The sequence below is a fragment of the Leucoraja erinacea genome, chromosome 25 (assembly GCF_028641065.1).
Source record: "Leucoraja erinacea ecotype New England chromosome 25, Leri_hhj_1, whole genome shotgun sequence".
Lineage (NCBI taxonomy): Eukaryota > Metazoa > Chordata > Chondrichthyes > Rajiformes > Rajidae > Leucoraja > Leucoraja erinaceus.
The window spans coordinates 25,550,506-25,569,595 of record NC_073401.1 but is presented as its reverse complement, the minus strand read 5'-3'; the positions used below and the strand labels follow the sequence as shown (position 1 = coordinate 25,569,595).

The 19,090-nt window shown below is 47.3% G+C and overlaps 1 protein-coding gene across 2 annotated transcripts in view; it reads right to left on the bottom strand.

Moving 5' to 3' along the window:
* Positions 1-1,690: 1,690 nt before the first annotated feature.
* pla2g3 (phospholipase A2 group III) overlaps positions 1,691-19,090 on the bottom strand; it is a 17,781-nt gene continuing 381 nt past the window's right edge. The window contains exons 1-7 of one of the 2 annotated variants that reach the window (XM_055655282.1): positions 18,488-19,090; positions 13,246-13,378; positions 11,297-11,431; positions 9,200-9,504; positions 4,554-4,683; positions 3,768-3,896; positions 1,691-3,158 (exon numbers count right to left, since the gene is read on the bottom strand). The exon at positions 18,488-19,090 is cut by the window's right edge and continues 378 nt beyond it. In XM_055655282.1, coding sequence (XP_055511257.1) covers positions 2,945-3,158; positions 3,768-3,896; positions 4,554-4,683; positions 9,200-9,504; positions 11,297-11,431; positions 13,246-13,378; positions 18,488-19,004 — 1,563 coding nt within the window. In that variant the 5' untranslated portion in view covers positions 19,005-19,090 and the 3' untranslated portion in view covers positions 1,691-2,944. The remainder of the gene's footprint in view (positions 3,159-3,767; positions 3,897-4,553; positions 4,684-9,199; positions 9,505-11,296; positions 11,432-13,245; positions 13,379-18,487) is intronic. The other variant, XM_055655283.1, reaches the window with a different exon arrangement.

Here is a 19,090-nt window from a genome sequence, read left to right as displayed (position 1 = left end):
AAATCATGAGGAGAATAGACAGGGTGAATGCACATAGAGTAGAGGAATCAAAAACAAGAGAAATTTTGTTTGGTTTAGTTTAATTTTGAGATACAATGTGGAAGCAAGGCCCTTCAGCCCACTGAGTCCGTGCCGACCAACGGTCACCCATACACTAGTTCTATCTGACACACGAGGGATAATTTCCAAAGCCACTTAACCTACAATCCGCACACCTTTGTAATGTGGGAGGAGACTGTAGCACCCGGAAGCAACCCATAGAGTCACAGGGAGAATGTGCTAACTCTGTTCGAACAGCACCCATTGTCGGGATCAAACCCACGTCTTTGGTGCTGTTAAAGCAACTCTGCTGCTGCGCCACTGTGCTGCCTTTTTGGTTTAAGGATAGAGGGAGAGATTTAATTTTGTTTAGTTTAGAGATACAGCACTGAAACTGGCCCTTCGGCCCACCAATCCCATACTGACCATCGATCTTCTAGTTACACTATTTCTATGTTATCCCACTTTCTCATCCACTCCCTGCACCCAAGGGGCAATTTTTACAGCCAAGTAACCTACTAATCCACACGCCTTGGGATGCGAGAGGAAATGAGCACCCAGATTAAACCTGTGTGGTTTCAGGGAGAACATGCAAACCCCACACAGACAGCACCTGAAGTTAGGATCGAACCTGGGTCTCTGGCGACATGATGCAACGGGTCTACCAGTAATCTGAGAGGCAAACTTTTCACTCAGGGGTCGGTGGGGAAATGGACCAAGAGGTAGTTGAGGGAGGTACAATAATGATATTTGGACAGGTACACAGATGGGAAAGGTTTACAAGGGTATGGGCCAAACATGGGCAGGTGGGACTTGTGTAGATGGTGCATCTTGGCCAACATGGGCTGATGGGCCTGTTTCCGTGCTGTTTGACTCTATTACATAGAAACATAAAAATTAGGCACGGGAGTAGGCCATTCAGCCCTTCGAGCCCGTACTGCCATTCAATATGATTATGGCTGATCATCCAAAATCAGTACCCCGTTCCTGCTTTCTCCCCATATCGCTTGATTCCGTTAGCCCCAAGAGCAAAATCTAACTCTCTTGAATACATCGTCAGTGGCCTAGGATACAATGAGAGGGCAGAGGAAATCACTGAAGAATTAGCAACAGAGTGCGGCATATTACACCAGTCACTCCCTGTCATTGTACCAACTGCAATGTTCCTCGTCTCCATTCATACTGTGGGCGAAACTATAGCTGTAGTTATGCTCCACCCTCAAATTTGTGAAAATTGTTCATCATTTTCTATTTTGTTTACTGTGAAGTCTGGCATTACAAGCAGCGTATTTATAGGATTTAAAGTTAGGACCATTATTCCTTTCACAATAAGTCAGGGTACATTAATTTTTATGGCACCATTTATTTTTAATTGTGAAGCCTACATATAGCACTGAGCTACGAATTATTTCTCTAACCTCAAGTAACCCTTGCATTCCCCCCTCCCCCACCTCTGTCCCTTCCCTACACTAGACGTCATACTAGTATCACTTTCCTCCTGTTGAGATTCACTGTCTGTATGACCCGTTATCACCTAACCCACAACCAACAAGGGACCATTGTGGGCTCCACCTATCCTTGACCTTTGTTCCTGTTTTGCATATCATTCATTCATTTATCCTGCGCAGTCTATATCTCTCATTTCCCTTCCCCCCCCCCCCCCCCCCGACTCTCAGTCTGAAGAAGGGTCCCAACCCAAAACGTCACCTGTTCCTTTTCCCCCAGACGCTGCCTGCCCCGCTGAGTTACTCCAACTTTTTGTGTCTATCTTCCGTTTAAACCAGCATCTGCAGTTCCTTCTGACAAACTATGCTGAATGCTGGATATGAAGAATTTCTTACATTTATTGGACTCACTTTTACTGTCAGCTTCTCACGCCTGTACATTGAAATGTGAACCGTGTCTGGCTAGAATTCCTATACATGTACATTCTGTGCAGGTCTTCCTCTCCACCATTGACTAAAGTCAGCTACCGATCTTGTTGTGCTCTATGGATGTTAAAAGTTTCATTGATGAAATAATAAAATTTAGAATATGAATTTTGATGTTGAGAGATTTTTTGTAAAGATTGTGAATGGTCGGTCACGTGACCCTGCTATAGTCAAGTCATCTCTAGAACATAGAACAGTACAACACAGGAACAGGCCCTTCGGCCAATAGTGTTTGGGCTGAAGATACAGTAGACGCAATAACCTGGCGTAAGAGAGCATCTCTGGAGAGAAGGAATGGATGACGTTTCGGGTCGAGACCAGTTGTCGGAGCAGAATTAGGCCATTCGGCCCGTCAAGTCTACTCCGCCATTCAATCATGGCTGATCTATCGTTCCCTCTCAACCTGGTTCTCCAGCCTTCGCCCCGTAACCCTCGAAACCCTTACTAACCCTAAAAATATCCAATTGCTTGGCCGCCACAGCCTTCTGTGGCAAAGAATTACACAGGTTCACCACCCTCTGACTTACGAAATTCCACCTCATCTCATTTCCAAAGGTATGTCCTTTTATTCTCTATGGGTTTAGAGCAGGAGTGTCAAACTCATTTTAGGTCACGGGCAAAATGCGACTTCATGCGCGCTGTATTGCACCGCGCACGCAGTCTGATCCGGCACTGCGGACGGGAAATCATCACGCGGGCCAAATGCGGTCTATGGGCCGCGAGTTTGACACCGCTGGTTTAGAGGGTTAAGGGCCAAGCGCGGGCAGCTGGGACTAATGTAGATGGAACATGTTGGTCAGCGTGTGCAAGTTGGGCGGAAGGGCCTGTTTCCACGCTGGACGTCTCTATGCTGGTTGATACCACAGATAGACATGAAATGCTGGAGTAACTTATCCAAGGGAGCTCGGTTCTACCGAGACTCATGGAGCCATGTAAAAGCATAACCCATGCTACCGTGGCCCACAAAGTGGCCTTTAAGGCTTAACGGTTAAAGCACGAATCATCTGCAAACACTTATCAAACAGTTTAACAGAGTTTGTGCTGTTAAATGTCACGTTCTGGTTGCCTTCCTGCCCATCTGGTACTGGAGACAGAGATTCCTCTGCAGTCCTCCGAACTTTCAGAAACCTCTGGAGGTATCTCGGTTTGAAAAGAACAGCCATGGGGGAACTGGATCGATTTTCACACCTGAAAGGGAAGGCAAATCGGGTGGAGTATGATGAGTGACTGCTGATACCTTGCTGGTTTTTAATACATTAACTCAGCCAGAATGTGATTTGCCCAGTATGCCAACTTGTTCAGCATGAAAACGTGTGCTGAAAGGCCTGTTTCTGTGCTGTATAGCTCCACAATGACAAATCGGCTGTTTGTTCAGGGATACAGCATGGAAGCAGGCCCTTCGGCCCATGCCAGCCATTCACACCGGTTCCACATTATGCCACTTTCACATCCACTCCCTACACACCAGGGGCAATTTACAGAGGGCCAATTAACCTACAAACCTGCACGTCTGTGGGATGTGGGAGGAAACCGGAGCACCAGGAGAAAACCCACACGGTCACAGGGAAATCGTGCAAACTCCACACAGACGGCACCCAAAGCCAAGGTCTTGCCTTTCAGGTACATTGTTGATCAGACACTGATTAGTTTCAATGGATAATAAAGGCCATGGAAGCTTCATTCCACAAAATCTCACACAAATGTCATTTAGAATTTTAAATGAGTGACAACATTTGCCTTCCAGACCCCTTCCCTCCACACCAAGACAGAGCGGCCACAGTCAAAAACTGAACATACCCAACAAGTTCTTCTTGGTTGCAGTTCTTCGACGACATCTTCAGCTGGAAACAATTGTGCGACACAAATTTGAAGAACAGTTCCTTCAGCCTGTTCACGTTCACTTCCCCCTTCATCTGTTTTGCCAACCTAAAGAATCAGAGAAGATGTGACAAAGTTTACATAGGTTCTCCATCAAGTCCCAATTATGTTTAATGTATCAATGATGAGAGGACATCAGGTCAGTTTAGTTTATTGTCACATGTGGTGGAGGATAGACATAAAATTCTGGAGTAACGCAGCAGATCTCTGGAGAGAAAGAATAGGTGACGTTTCGGGTTGGAACCCTTCTTGCTGCCTGACCCGCTGAGTTACTCCAGCGTTTTGTGTCTTTGTTTGATGCAACCATATAATAATAACCATATAACAATTACAGCACGGAAACAGGCCATCTCGACCCTTCTAGTCCGTGCCGAACACATAATCTCCCCTAGTCCCATATACCTGCGCTCAGACCATAACCTTCCATTCCCTTCCCATCCATATAACTATCCAATTTATTTTTAAATGATAAAAACGAACCTGCCTCCACCACCTTCACTGGAAGCTCATTCCACACAGCTATCACTCTCTGAGTAAAGAAGTTCCCCCTCATGTTACCCCTAAACTTCAGTCCCTTAATTCTCAAGTCATGTCCCCTTGTTTGAATCTTCCCTACTCTCAGTGGGAAAAGCTTTTCCACGTCAACTCTGTAGACCAGCATCTGCAGTTCCTTCCTACACATGAGCAGTGGAGGAGTAGATTTACCTTCTGGTGCAGTCGCAGTGATAGAGGGTCTTGGGCCCCTGGTTGTAATGCGAGAACTTGGATTCCCAGGGCAAGATCTTGTGCTGACATCGATCCAGAGGTCTGCAACAGTTACAGGTTCTGGGACTGCCTGTAAAATGAGTCATAAATATCATTGGGAGTCTGCCTGGGGAGACTGAATGGAAATTTAAGAATAAGGGGTAGGCCATTTACAACAGAGATGAGGAAAGACTTTTTCAACCAGAGAATTGTAAATCAGTGGAATTCTCCGCCTCAGAAGGCAGTGGGGCCAATTCTCTGGATGCTTTCAAGAAAGTTAGATACTGTTAAAGATAGCGGTGTCAAGGGATATGGGGAGAAGGCAGGAACGGGGTTCTAATTGTGGATGATCAACCATGATCACAGTGAATGGCGGTGCTGGCTCGAAGGGCCGAATAGCCTACTCCTGCACCTATTGTCTATTGGCTTTTTCCTTCAATTTATTCACTTTTGGTAAGCAGGCATTTAGGGAAACTCCTTACAAGATCCGTTTTTCAAGGGGCAAAAGTGAAAAGGTTTAACAGGAATCTGACAGGCATTTTGTTTTCAACAGAGGGTGGACACATGATGCCAAGTTAAACTGATCTCATCTGCCTGCACCTGATCCATATCACTCTTTTCCCTGCACTTCCATGTGCTTATCTAAAAGCCTCTCAAATGCCACTATTATATATCTATCTCCACCACCACCCCTGGCAATGCTGATCTCCCGGTGGCCCAACACTTCAACTCCCTCTCTCATTCCCAATCTGACCTTTCTGTGCAAATTGGAGGAACAGCACCTCATATTTCGCTTGGGTAGTTTACACCCCAGCGGCATGAACGTTGACCAGATAGCTTCTTGTTTTTTCTCTCCATACCCTCCCTCTTCCCAGTTTTCCCACTTGTCTTACCGTCTCCGCCTACATTCTTTCTTTGTCCTGCCCGACATCAGTCTGAACATGGGTCTCGACCGGAAACGTCACCTATTCCTTCTCTCCATAGATGCTGCCTGTCCCACTCAGTTACTCCAGCATTTTGTGTCCAAATGCAGTCCAACCAATGTTCCATAAGGCTGCTTCATGTCTTCCTAACTCTTCAGAAGATCATGTGATAGGAATAGAATTCAGCCACTCGGCCCATCAAGTCTATTCTGCATTCAATCATGGCTGATCTATTTCTCCCTCCAAACCTCATTCTACTGCCTTCTCCCCATAACCTGACACCGGTACTAATCAAGAATCTATCCAGTCTGAAGAAGGGTTTGTTCCCGAAACGTTGCCTATTTCCTTCGCTCCATAGATGCTGCTGCGCCCGCTGAGTTTCTCCAGCATTTTTGTGTACCTAAGAATCTATCTATCTCTGAATTAAATATATCCACTGACTTATCCTCCATAGTCTTCTGTGGCAAACAATTCCACTCTTATACTCAATGCCCCGACCTATGAAAGCAAGCATACCATATGCCTCTTCACCACTGGTGTTGCCATTTTCAGGTTTATGGACTTGGACCCCAGATCCCTCTGCATATCAATGCTGTTAAGGGTCATGCCATTAATCATATATTCAACTGCCTACCCTACTTGTTTCACATAGTTTTATATACGTCTATCAAGTCTCCCCTCAACCTCTGACATTTCTGAGAAAACAATCCAACTTCAAGTTCAGCTGGTATTTTCAATAACCTTTCTCTGCTCGCATTGTCGGCAGTTTCTTCGTCTAATCTCTGACTGCCTGTTTCTGATTTCAATGTTTTTTGGATTAAGTCTGTTGTCCAGCTAGAATTTTCAATAACCTTTCTCTGAAGCTCTCACGAACACTTGCAAATAATTATTAAGCAAGCTTCCGGTAACAATCTGTGGAAGCCATCACTTGTCGCAAATAGATGATGGTGGTAGCAGAATTAGCTCAGGATACTTCCTGTTTCCAGCCCCGCGACATGGACGCTTCTACTATGGGGCCATAGAAGTATATGGAACTATCAGACGCACGAGTAAGGTAGAGGGGACACAGGGAGGTTGGGGGTGGGATGGAAGATGGTGTGGATGAAAGAAGACATACTGAAATCCAGAACTATGAGGAGGAGAATACTGTAATAATTATTTACAAGTGTTTGTGAGAGTTTCAGAGAAAGGTTATTGAAAATAACCAGCTGGACAATAGACATTGAAATCAGAAATGTGCAGTCAGAGATTAAACTGATTAAGAAGCTGACTACAATGCAAATGGTAGAGGGAGTGACATTTCTTAAGACGTTGGCATAACTGTGATTGCAATGTTGAATGTTGCCAACCAGCAATTCTGCTAATATTACCTACATCAAAGTGCATTGGACAGGATTTATAATGGGGAACTAAATTATGCACTAACCCACTTTATTATAAGTGGAATTAGCAATGTCTGGCAACATTATTTAAAAAAATTGATTTGCAAAAATAAGCCAACTTGAAAATTAATTAGATTCAGAGAAAATGGCAGCACAGTTGCTGCCTTACAGCGCCAGAGACCCAGGTTCGATCCTGCCTATGGGTGCTGTTTGTACGAGGTTTGCACATTCTCCCTGCGACTGTGTGGGTTTTCTCCGGGTGCTCCGGTTTGCTCCCACACTCCAAAGAGGTGCAGGTTTGTAAGTTAATTGGCTTCTGAAAATTGTCCCTGGTGTGTAGGATAGAATTGGTTTATGGGGTGATCGCTGGTCGGTGTGGACTCAATGGGCCGAAGGGCCTGTTCCCATGCTGCATCTCCCAAACCGAAAGGTGTCAGCTTAGGCACTGTTTTCAAACCCATGAAACTTTGTAACCCCTCAGGAACTATATCGCTAAGTGAATGTATTAATCTTAGTCGGATCGTTTTTTAATTTAATGGAAATATATATAGTTCTGCCAGGCCGTAGCGGCAGAAGGCTCCCCGCTCGAGCCGCGGCTGCGGACCGGAGGTCTTTGTCGAGGCGCTGCGATCTCGATGCCACCCGAATATCCCTGAAGGCTCGGCAGACGGCCAAACTTGCCCGGTGCCCGTTTGGCTCTGTTGGTGGGCTGTGCGGATACGGAGGAGACCAAACCAAAGGAGGTGGTGGAGTCCCGTTGCTGGGGCCTGCATCGAACGGAGCCTGAGGTTGCACTTTGAACTGCTGGGAGCAAAGGAGGAACCAGCGAGGGGTGGGAGAAACTGCCGTAAGGGGGCGGTGAGAAACTGCCGTGAGGGGGCAATGAGAAACTGCCGTGAGGGGGCAATGAGAAACTGCCGTGAGGGGGCGGGGGAAACTGCCGTAAGGGGGCAGTGAGAAACTGCCGTGAGGGGGCAGTGAGAAACTGCCATGAGGGGGCGATGAGAAACTGCCGTGAGGGGGCGGGGGAAACTGCCGTGAGGGGGCAGTGAGAAACTGCCGCGAGGGGGCGGTGAGAAACTGCCGTGAGGGGGCGGTGAGAAACTGCTGTGAGGGGGCGATGAGAAACTGCCGTGAGGGGGCGATGAGAAACTGCCGTGAGGGGGCAGTGAGAAACTGCCATGAGGGGGCGGGGGAAACTGCCGTGAGGGGGCAGTGAGAAACTGCCGTGAGGGGGCGATGAGAAACTGCCGTGAGGGGGCGGGGGAGAGATGAACGAAGGAGGATACTTTGTAACTTGATCTGCGCCCTTTATGTGGTGACTATTTGAATACCTTGGGTATGCAAGCAAAGAATTTCATCGCGACCTATTCAATATTTATATTGGTAAGTTTATCATCTTGTGATCCAGATTCAGGGCTCCTGGAAATATTGTTATTGTAATCAGTTTTTGTAGGAGAATTATGTTGCTTCTGGAGTCGCTGAAAAAAATCGCCAAGTGGGACAGGCCGTTACGTGTGGCGCGGCTTGATGGTACAGGCTAATGATGGGCTCACGGGAGGAGATGTGGACGGGAAACGATGTAAAGGACCGTCCCTGCCCCCTTCCAGAACAACGAGAGAGCCCCGGCCTCTGACTGTGTCGCGAATGATGCCAGGAGATCGACAACAAGCAACAAACCGGTGGTGTACGTTGCTGCGTACTCTGGGTTTGCGAGTGCCTACGCGGATACATCTATATCAAATTTGGGATGTCAACTCGCAAAGCACCAGCTGCAAAGTCATTTTCACCAACCAGATCCGCCAGCATTCGTGCCAAGTTTTCTTGCAAATCTAGCTCCTGGTGGTGATTTCTAAATTTCTAAAATTACCTAAAAAAAAGAACAATTTTGTTGATCTGCCTCTTTATCACCCGATCCTTGATGTCACAATGCAAATTAAATATTTAGTCTCAATTATACCTTAGAAAGTTCTCTGCATGTGAAATGTGAACCAAGTTTTGCCTTGACTGACAAAGATGGCTTTGCTGAAAGGTTTGAGGTTTGCTTACTCAATTATAATGACACTAACAAGTTAATAAAGTTCGTGTTTCACTCTGCCAAATAAAAAAAGAGAATTATGTTGCTCCTGGGTACAAATAAAACAGACTTAATATCGCTTGCATGACTAATTAAACCAGATTCATATCTCCGTAAACGTTTTGGTGGAAACTCCCTGCGCCTCTAGGCCAACAAGAAATTAATGTTCCATCGAATTCTGCTCAACGGCCTGGTTAAAATCCATACTTCCAGGTTCCAGTGTACCTGCCCTCCACTTCAAAACGTCTTGAGAAGGAGCTTTGGTTCCTTGCTTCTGGCGACCGCCGCACTTCTTGCATTTCTTTTTGTTCATACTTCGGGCTCCCTGCGCCGTGTCGAGCCGTGACGACGGATAAACAAATCCGCGCGAGACTCCATCGGCATTTTGGTTCATTCTAGCGGTTGTCGTTGGGCTGCCTGTGGGTGTAGGCCGCGATGCCTCTCCGGCGCCACCCGCTGGGGGCTGGGTGTCGTAAAATGTGGACTGACTGTGGAAAATGGCCTTGGGCGCAGCCTCGGTGACTTGGCAGCTGTTATGGAGACAGAGAGGGCAAGGGAAGGGCAGAAACACACAGACAAACCTATTAAAATGCAGTTCAGTTCCGTTCAGTTTAGTTTAGAGATACAGCACGGATCCCAACAAATCCACGCCGAACAGCGATCCCCGCACATTAACTCTACCAGAGATCTCCAAATGGTTGGAGATCGTTTATCAGAAGCCCTGATCGGATGCCTTTAACCCATCCATATGACCCAGAGGCCACACTAGGGGCAATTTACAATTTTTACCAAGCCAATTAACCTACTTACCTGTAAGTCTTAGGCATGTGGGAGGAAACTGAAAATCGCGGAGAAAACCCACGCAGATCACGGGGAGAACGTACAAACACCGTACAGACAGCACCCGTAGTCGGGATCGAACCCGGGTCTCCATCGCTGCATTCGCCGTAAGGCAGTAACTCTACCGCTGTGCCACCCCGCCGCCATAGATATCCATGTTCCGCAGAGATGCTGCCCGACCAGCTGAGTTACTCGAACACTTTGGGTCCTTTTGAATTCAACGCTCAAAGTTAAAATTCAGGACAGGCGCAGGATGTAAATGCCAGGGGGATGCCACGCATACAGGTGTAACATTCCCCCTCATCCAACCCAAACTTGGAAAGATGTGTTGACCTGGGTCATGAGGATGGGTTAAAGGCATCCAACCAGGGCTTCTGATAAACGATCTCCAACCGTTTGGAGATCTCTGGTAGCACCTGGCTCATAAGGTGATGTTTGCTACATTCCCCATCTCAGTTCCTCTGCTCCAATAATTTAGATGTATGGGACGGCCGGCTCAACTAACAGGCTAAAATGGCTCAGTGGTAGAGTTGCTGCCTCACAGCTCCAGAGACCTGGGCTCTTCTTCTTCTATCGTGTGGCGTGCACAGCCTAAAGTTGTTGGATAACTTGTTCTAATTGATCTTCCCTTTGTGCATGTTGAGTTGATTGCATTAGTCGAAACCACGTGAAGGTTTCAATCTTCCACCCCACCTGGGTTCAATCCTGACTACAGGTGCTGTCTGTAGAGTTTGTACATTCTCCCCGTGACCTACATGGGTCCCCCCCCCAGAGTGCTCTGGTTTCCTCCCGCACTCCAAAGACATATATACGTTTGTAGGTTTCCAGAACCAAGGGCTACAGTTTAATCCAGAACCAAGGGCTACAGTTTAATCCAGAACCAAGGGCTACAGTTTAATCTAGAACCAGGGGCTACAGTTTAATCTAGAACCAGGGGCCACAGTTTAAAAATAAGGGGTAAGCCATTTAGAACGGCGACGAGGAAATACTTTTTCTCACAGAGAGTTGTGAGTCTGTGGAATTCTCTGCCTCAGAGGGCGGTGGAGGCAGGTTCTCTGGATACTTTCAAGAGAGAGCTAGATAGGGCTCTTAAAGATAGCGGAGTCAGGGGATATGGGGAGAAGGCAGGAATGGGGAACTGATTGGGGATGATCAGCCATGATCGCATTGAATGGTGGTGCTGGTTTGAAGGGCCGAATGGCCTACTCCTGCACCTATTGTCTATTGTAAGTTAATTGGCCTTGGCAATTGCCGGGTCGGTGTGGTCTCGGTGGGCTGAAGGGCCTGTTTCTGTGCGGCCTCTAAAACTAAACATGCTCCAAATTGATAATGCTCCAAATTGGAAGTGTATATCCTTAAACATTATCTGATGAAGAAAAGATATGCATCGGCAAATTATCTAGAGTCATGAACACATCTAAGATATTATCTGCGTGTGGTTTAAGAACCACGAGAGGTGAGAAAAGATGCTGGGACACTCACCTGCTCAACCACGACTTCTTTACACAATGTTTAACTGGTTCCAGACTGAAACAGGGAACCTTGAGTAGGTTGAAGAAAGTTAATCCAACCATCTTAGAGATGGTATTATTCACACCGAGCAGACATTTCTTGAACCTGAGCAGCAAAAATAATAAAAATTAAAAATAAAAAAGGATTTGGATTTCTCTTCTTCACCAAATGTTCTCCCAACTAGAAAATCTCTTAATAGGGAAAACTAACATGATCTTTACTTTGTCTTCTTTCCCTTCCCTTTGCCTCATCTAATCATACAGGCTCAAATGTTCAACTCTTGGGTATTTTTTTTTAATCAAATAGGACAAGATTCTTTTGTACTTTGTTTCTGCTCTGTTCGTCAATAATATTACAGTTGGTCTTTGACCTCAGCCAAAGCACTGCCTCCCATAACTCAATTCCAGTCATATCCATAAATTAAAGGGCGGCACGATTGCGCAGAGGCAGAGTTGCTGCCTTACAGCACCGGAGACCAGGGTTTGATCCCAACTATGAGTGCTATCTGTGCGGAGTTTGTACGTTCTTCCAGTGATCCCGTGGGTTTTCTCCAAGTGCTCCAATTTCCTCCCACACACCAAAGACATGCACGTTTGCAGGTTAAATGGCGTTGGTCGTGAAGGATAGAGTATGGATGGGGTGATCACTGGTTGGCGCAGACTCGGTGGGCCGAAGGGTCTGTTTCCGCGCTGTATCGCTAAAGTTTAAAGTACTGTCTAAAGTCAGAAAGCATAGAGAGGAATTAAATGGATCTTTTGAAAGTTGGCTAGATGTGACCAGTGGGCTGCTGCAGTGGCTAGTGCTTGTCCCACAGCCAAAGAGCCCGTTTCCATGTTGTATCTTCCAGTCATTCAATCAATCTACTTTTGCAACTTAAATAATGCATAACTAACTTGCTGTTCCATCCTTTTGACACTTTTGGCATCCCAAAGGTCCACTAAGACACCCTTCCTAGTTCCCAACCAAGCACCATCCCTCAATTCCTTACAACAACTCCTCCCACTCTGGGTGCTGATCTCACCAACACTTTTCCCATCCCATTCACCCATTGTGGACGTAACCCAGACCATCACGCAACCAGCCATCCTTCCACTGACTCCATCTCCACAAGTGAACGGCTTGGATAGAGTGGATGTGGAGAGGATGTTTCCACTCGCGGGAGAGTCTGGGACTAGAGGTCATAGCCTCAGAATTAAAAGGACATTCCTTTTAGGTGATGGTGAATCAGTGGAATTCCTTGCCATAGAAAAGCCAGGTCAACAGATATTTTTGAAGGTAGAGATAGATAGATTCTTCATTAGTACGAGTGTTAGGGGTTATGGGGAGAAGTCAGGAGAATTAGGTTAAGAGGGCGACACAGATAGGCCATGATTGAATGGCGGAGTAGACTTGATGGGCCGAATGGTCTAATTCCGCTCCTATCACATCACCTTATGACCTACACCATGCTTCCTCGGCAAGGCTCCCAGCATAATCAAGGACAAGTTGCACCCTCTTCACCTCTGCCATCAGGCAAGAGGTACAGAAGTGTGAAACGCACACCTCCAGATTTAGGGACAGTTTCTTCCCAGATGTTTTGAGGCAACTGAACCATCCTATCACCAACTAGAGAGCGGTCCTGAGCTACCATCTACCTAATTGGACTAACCTTAATCGGAATTTACAAGAACTTATCTTACACTAAACATTATTCCCCGATAGCCTGCATCTGCACACTGTGAGGAGCTTGGCTATAATTATGTATAGACTTATCACTGACTGGATTGCACGCAGCAAAAAACCTTTCCACTGCACCTTGGTACACGTGACAAAGAACTGAACTAAATTAAACCATTGTTTCCAGATCGACATGACGTGAATATTTTTGAATGAGCCCATCTCCTCTTGTGGTGGCCTAACACTCAGAGCTTCAACCTTACCTGTCATCACAGTCACAATGGGAAACGGTGTGCAACCTGAAGTTTAGCGTGCCATATTTGTATTCAAAGGCAGCAATTTTACGCTCACAATGGTCATGTTCTCTGCAGCAGAAGTCTGTCTGATCGAATTTACCTAAAGAGGGGAACATTGATTACCAAAACGACTCAGGAAATGGACAATTCAGCACGACTGTCTTTGAAAGGAGGCACAGAGTTAGAGTTGCTCCCTTGTAGCACTTACAGCACCCGAGACCCGGGTTCGATCCAGACTACGGGTGCTGTACTGTACGGAGTTTCTACGTTCTCCCCGTGACCGCGTGGGTGTTCTCCAAGCTCTTCAGTTTCCTCCCACACTCCAAAGACGTGAAGGTTTGTAGGTTAATTTGCTTTGGTAAAATTGTAAATTGTCCTCAGTGTGTGTGTGTGTAGGGTAGTGTTGATGTGCGGGGATCGCTGGTCAACGCGGACTTGGCGGACCAAAGGGCCTATTTTCCTGCTGTATCTGTAAACTAAACATATTATCCAATCTCTGCTTGCTCACAGGCCAGAGCAGTTCCTCCCAGGTAACCTGATACAATGGCTCTGCCCCAAGTAAGTCATGGGGGGAGGAGGAGGGAGAAACTACCTTTCAGGGTCCCTACATGGTCGGAGAGGCAGCTTTTCTCCGGGCTGCAGCTTCGACCCGTCCTCGCGGCCTACCAGCGGGCCTGGAGCGGCGTTTCCTGTCGCGGACCGCCCAGAACCTCGGCTTCGGCAGCGGCACAGCGCTGGAGAGCTATCGTGGAGCGGGCGATGCCTTGCCTGGGTCGCCGCGCTAGAGCTCCGGTGAGCTGAGACCGCCGGGTAAAACATCGCGGAGCTGCGGGACTGTGGAGCGGCCAGCTGCGGGCGGCGGTGCCGAACTTTACACCGGGAGCCTGGGATCTCGCGACGAGATCGCCAGTGATGGAGCTCCAACCGGCACGGCCTTGTCGGCTTCGGAAGCCGCGGCCTCCAGTACGGAGGCGGCCGTTCCAGGGTTCCCAAGCCGCTGTGAGGACTCCCCCGACGACGGAGCACCACCACCCGGCGAGAACGGCCAGGAACATCGGGCCTCCGTAGAGGCAACTGTGGAGGCCTCAATAGGCCCGACTATGGGTGAACTGGGGTTGGGGACTGGACTTTGTGCCTTCCCTCATGGTGGGAGCCATTGTGGGGGGATGTTCTTTGTGTTTAAGACTCTCATTGGTGTTATGTCTGTATTCTTTCTTTGTGTGCTGCAAAATGCATTTCACTTCATTGCACCTCGGTGTATGTGAATGTGACCAATAAAATACCTTTGATACCTTTGATGATTAAACCTTATTATGCAGAAAATGCCGGCAGATTCTGAAATGCAAAGCTCCACCCTCCCCCAACTGTCCTGGGGACATAGTCTCTGCAGGTGTGAAAAGAACCCCAGGTCTTCCACTGTGTAGACACTAATCGTGGGAAAGCCAGGACTTTGTGCTGTTTCATATCTGAGGCTTTTTTGTTTGATTGAAAGCAACAACATGGAAACAGGCCCTACGGCCCACCGAGCCCATGCAAAGCAATGATCACCTGTTCACGCTAGTTCTGTTATCTGCAGAGGAAAAGACTACAAAAAAGTAGTAAACACTGCCCAGTCCATCATCGGCTCTGACCTTCCTTCCATTGAGGGGATTTATTGCAGTCGCTGCCTCAAAAAGACTGGCAGCATCGTCAAGGACCCACACCATCCTGGCCACACACGCATCTCCCTGCTACCTTCAGGTAGAAGGCACAGGAGCCTGAAGACTGCAACATCCAGGTTCAGGAATAGCTACTTCCCCACAGCCATCAGGCTATTAAATCTGGCTCGGACAAAATTATGATCATTAATAACCCATTATCTGTTATTTGCACTTATATATTCATGTGTGTATATATTTATATTATGGTATATGGACACACTGATCTGTTTTGTAGTAAATGCCTACTATGTTCTGTGTGCTGAAGCAAAGCAAGAATTTCATTGTCCTATCAGGGACACATGACAATAAACTCGCTTGAACGTTTTCGTATCCTCTCCCCGCACACTAAGGGCAAACTCAAAGCACTGGTGTAACTCAGCGGGTCAAACGGGATTTCCGGAGAACATGGCCAGGTCATGTTTCGGGTCGTGACCTGGAACGTCACCTATCCATGTTCTCCAGAGATGCTGCCTGGATCTGCTGAGTTACTCCAGCATTTTGTGTCTTCTTTTTGTAAACCAGCACCTGCAGTTCCTTGTTCCTACAGGCAATTTTCAGAAGCCAATTAACCTACAAATGGATGTGGGAGAAAAGCTTAACACCCAAAGGAAAACCCCACGTCCACCGGGAGAATATGCAAATATCACACAGATAGACCCCCATTGTCTGCATCAGACCTGGGTCTCTGGCACTGCAAGGCAACAGCTCTACCAGCTGCGCCACTGTGCCATCTTGGGTCATTAACATCCAAGTCATTTTTGTCTTAATTCCAAACTCATACACACACACACATACACTACATTTTCCAGTGGGCAGTCAGTGCCTCGTGACCCAGAGCGTTGGATGGTCTGGTGTTCTGCCACAGTTTGGTCCAACCAAACGTGGCAGCAAACGTGCCTGGCACGTAAAGGCACATATTCTGCCAATGTGCCCATTTACACCACTCCGTGTTTCTGAGAACATCGTGGACTTCATCCATGACCTTTCCCTGTCCTGTGAAGTCACCCGAAAATTGCTAATGAAGAAAGATTTGCTCTTCTCGATTGTGAACAGCAAGGAAGCCAAAAGCAAATAACTTAGGACGTGGGTTGAGAAAATGCAGAGGAAAGCAGCGAGGGGAATTCGGGTGGGCTGAAGTCCACATAAACACTCTTGTTGGCTAAGGCAAGATTATCACAAGGTACAGTGCACTCCATAATGTTTGGGACAAAGACCCATCATTTATTTATTTGCCTCTGTACTCCACAATTTGAGATTTGTAATAGAAAAAAAAAAATCACATGTGGTTAAATTGCACATTGTCAGAACTTTATTAAAGGGTATTTTTACACATTTTGGTTTCACCATGTAGAAATTACAGCTGTGTTTTACATAGACTCCTGAAGAGTGTTTCTGATCTGTCGGACAGGTGTTTGGGGATTTTTCTTTATTATAGAGAGAATACTTCTGTCATCAGCTGTGGAGGTCTTCCTTGGCCTGCTAGTCCATTTGCGATTAGTAAATGCACCAGTGCTCTCTTTCTTCTTAACGATGTTGATTTTGATAAGCCAAAGGTTTGGCTGATGTATGTAACAGTTTTATTCTTGTTTCTCAGTCTCATAATGGCTTCTTTGACTTTCATTGGCACAACTTTGGTCCTCATGTTGATAAACAGCAATAAAAGGTTCCAAAGGTGACGGAAAGACTGGTGGAAAGACTAGGTGCTGTGAGCTCTCTTTTACCTGCATTAAGGAGGCAATTAAACACACACCTGAGCAATTACAAAGACCTGTGAAGCCATGTGTCCCAAACATTATGGTGCCCTGAAATGGGGGAACTATGTATGAACACAGCTGTAATTTCTACATGGCAAAACCAACATGTGTAAAAATGGCCTTTAATAAAATCTGACAATGTGTGCTTTAACCACATGTGATATTTTTATTTACAAATCTCAAATTGTGGAGTACAGAGGCAAATAAATAAATGATGGGTCTTTGTCCCAAACATTATGGAGGGCACTGTATTCCTATTATCCAGAGATGCAGCCCGTCTCGCTGAGTTACTCCAGCGATTTGTGTCTATTTATGGTGTAAATCAGCATGTGCAGTTCTCTCCTACACATATCTTTGTTCTGCAGGGAAGCTGACTGACTCGATGAGTTACTCCAGCACTGGCCCACCAGGTGAGGTGCATGCTCCCTTATAACTCGGTTTCCATGCTCCCATTACAGGCTCTCAATACTTGTTGAACCAACACAATAAAATTATTTTTGTTGTTTACTATGGTGCTTACTTAGTACTATGTTTACATATGTCCTTCCTTATTGCTGTGTCTCCGTCTCGCCTACATTCAGGCTGAAGGGTCTCGACCCGAAACATCACCCATTTCTTCTATCCAGGGATGCTGCCTGTCCCGCTGAGTTACTCCAGCATTTTGTGTCTATCCATTATGTTTACATATCTGCTGGTCTGCTGCAAGAATCTCATTGTTCCCTTTCGGGACAAATGGCAATAAAAATTCTTGCCTTGACTGGTGAATCTATGGAATTCATTGCCACAGATGGCTGTGGTGGCCAAGTCATTGGGTATTTTTAAGATGGAGATTGGCAGGTTCTTGATAGTAAGGATGTCAATGGTTATAGGGAAAAGGCAGGAGTATGGTATTGAGAGGGAAAGATAGATCATCTGTGATTGAATGGCAGAGTAGACTCGACGAGCCAAATTCTGCACCCATCACTTATGAACTTATAGACTCTTGTGAAATGTTGGCTGCAACCTGCAACCAGGTACACATGATGTTGTCTTGTAGCAATGAGCTGATGAAGTTTGCAGGAAGGAACCGCAGATGCTGGTTTACACAGAAAAGATAAGACATAAAATGCTGGAGTCGCTGAGCGGGACAGGCAGCTTCACGGGATGATGGGTGACGATTTGGGTCGAAACCCTTTCTTCAGACTGAGAGTCAGGGGAGAGGGAGACTCGGAGATAAGAATGGGTAAGGTGTGAAAAAGGAGACATCAAAAGAGATGTGGTTCAAGGAAAATGCATTGTTAGTTAGGATAAGGTGACAACGAAGCAATCAGATAAAATTTAATCAGGGGGGGACAGTCAGACTGGTCGGAGAACTAGGAAGGGGGAGGGATGGAGAGAGAGGGAAAGCAATGTGTAGGAACGAACTGCAGATGCTGGTTTAAACCGATGATATACGCAAAATGCAGGAGGAACTCAGCGGAGGTACACAAAAAAGTTGGAGAAACTCAGCGGGTGCAGCAGCATCTATGGAGCGAAGGAAAAGGGCAACGTTTCGGGCCGAAACCCTTCTTCAGACAGACAGGAGTAACTCAGCGGGACAGGCAGGGTCTCAACCCAAGTCAAGTCAAGTTTATTTGTAACACACACTTCTCTCCAGAGATACTGACTGTCCCGCTGAGTAACTCCAGCATAGTGTGTCTGTCTTGAGAGGGAAAGCAAAGGTTGCTTGAAGTTAAGAGAAGTTACTCTGCACCGCGGGACCGGGGAATTTCTTACCGAGGTCGCTGAATTTTTCTGCGGTGTCACCTGCTCCGCACCAGATGGTCCCGGGGACGGTCCAGCTCCGGCGGTGACGCCTGGTGGCCGCTCTCTCCCGCCGCCGGGGTGAATCCGGGGTGACGGTCAGTCTGCACCGGGCGGCGGCGAGTTGCTGCAGGATCCGCAGCCGCGGCTCCGGTTCTCCCGCCCGGAGGAAACGTCCCTCCTTCTCCTTCTCCCCCTCGGGTCCCGGTCGGTGCCGCCGCTCCAGGCAGAGGGCGAGGTAGTGGCGGGTGATGAGGAACTCCGACTGCACCGTGCACAGCTCCAGCTCCAGCCCGCTCCACAACGTGTGGAAGAGGACTAGGCGACCCGGGCCACCACTACCGCCTCCACCCAGCCGGGCCAGGAAGGTCAGCGAGCGAACGGCCCGGTCCCCGGACACCAGGTGGCACAGAGTCTGCTCCCCGGGGCTCAGACTCGCAGCTGCTGGAGGAACGGACAGCAGGTAGAGCAAGCATCCCGCCAGAAACATCCTATCCCGCGGCCACCAGGCAGGCGTTACTGAACTCGCACAGGAGTTTGAATTGGGCGGTGAGCAGATGATGCTGGCTGGGTGTG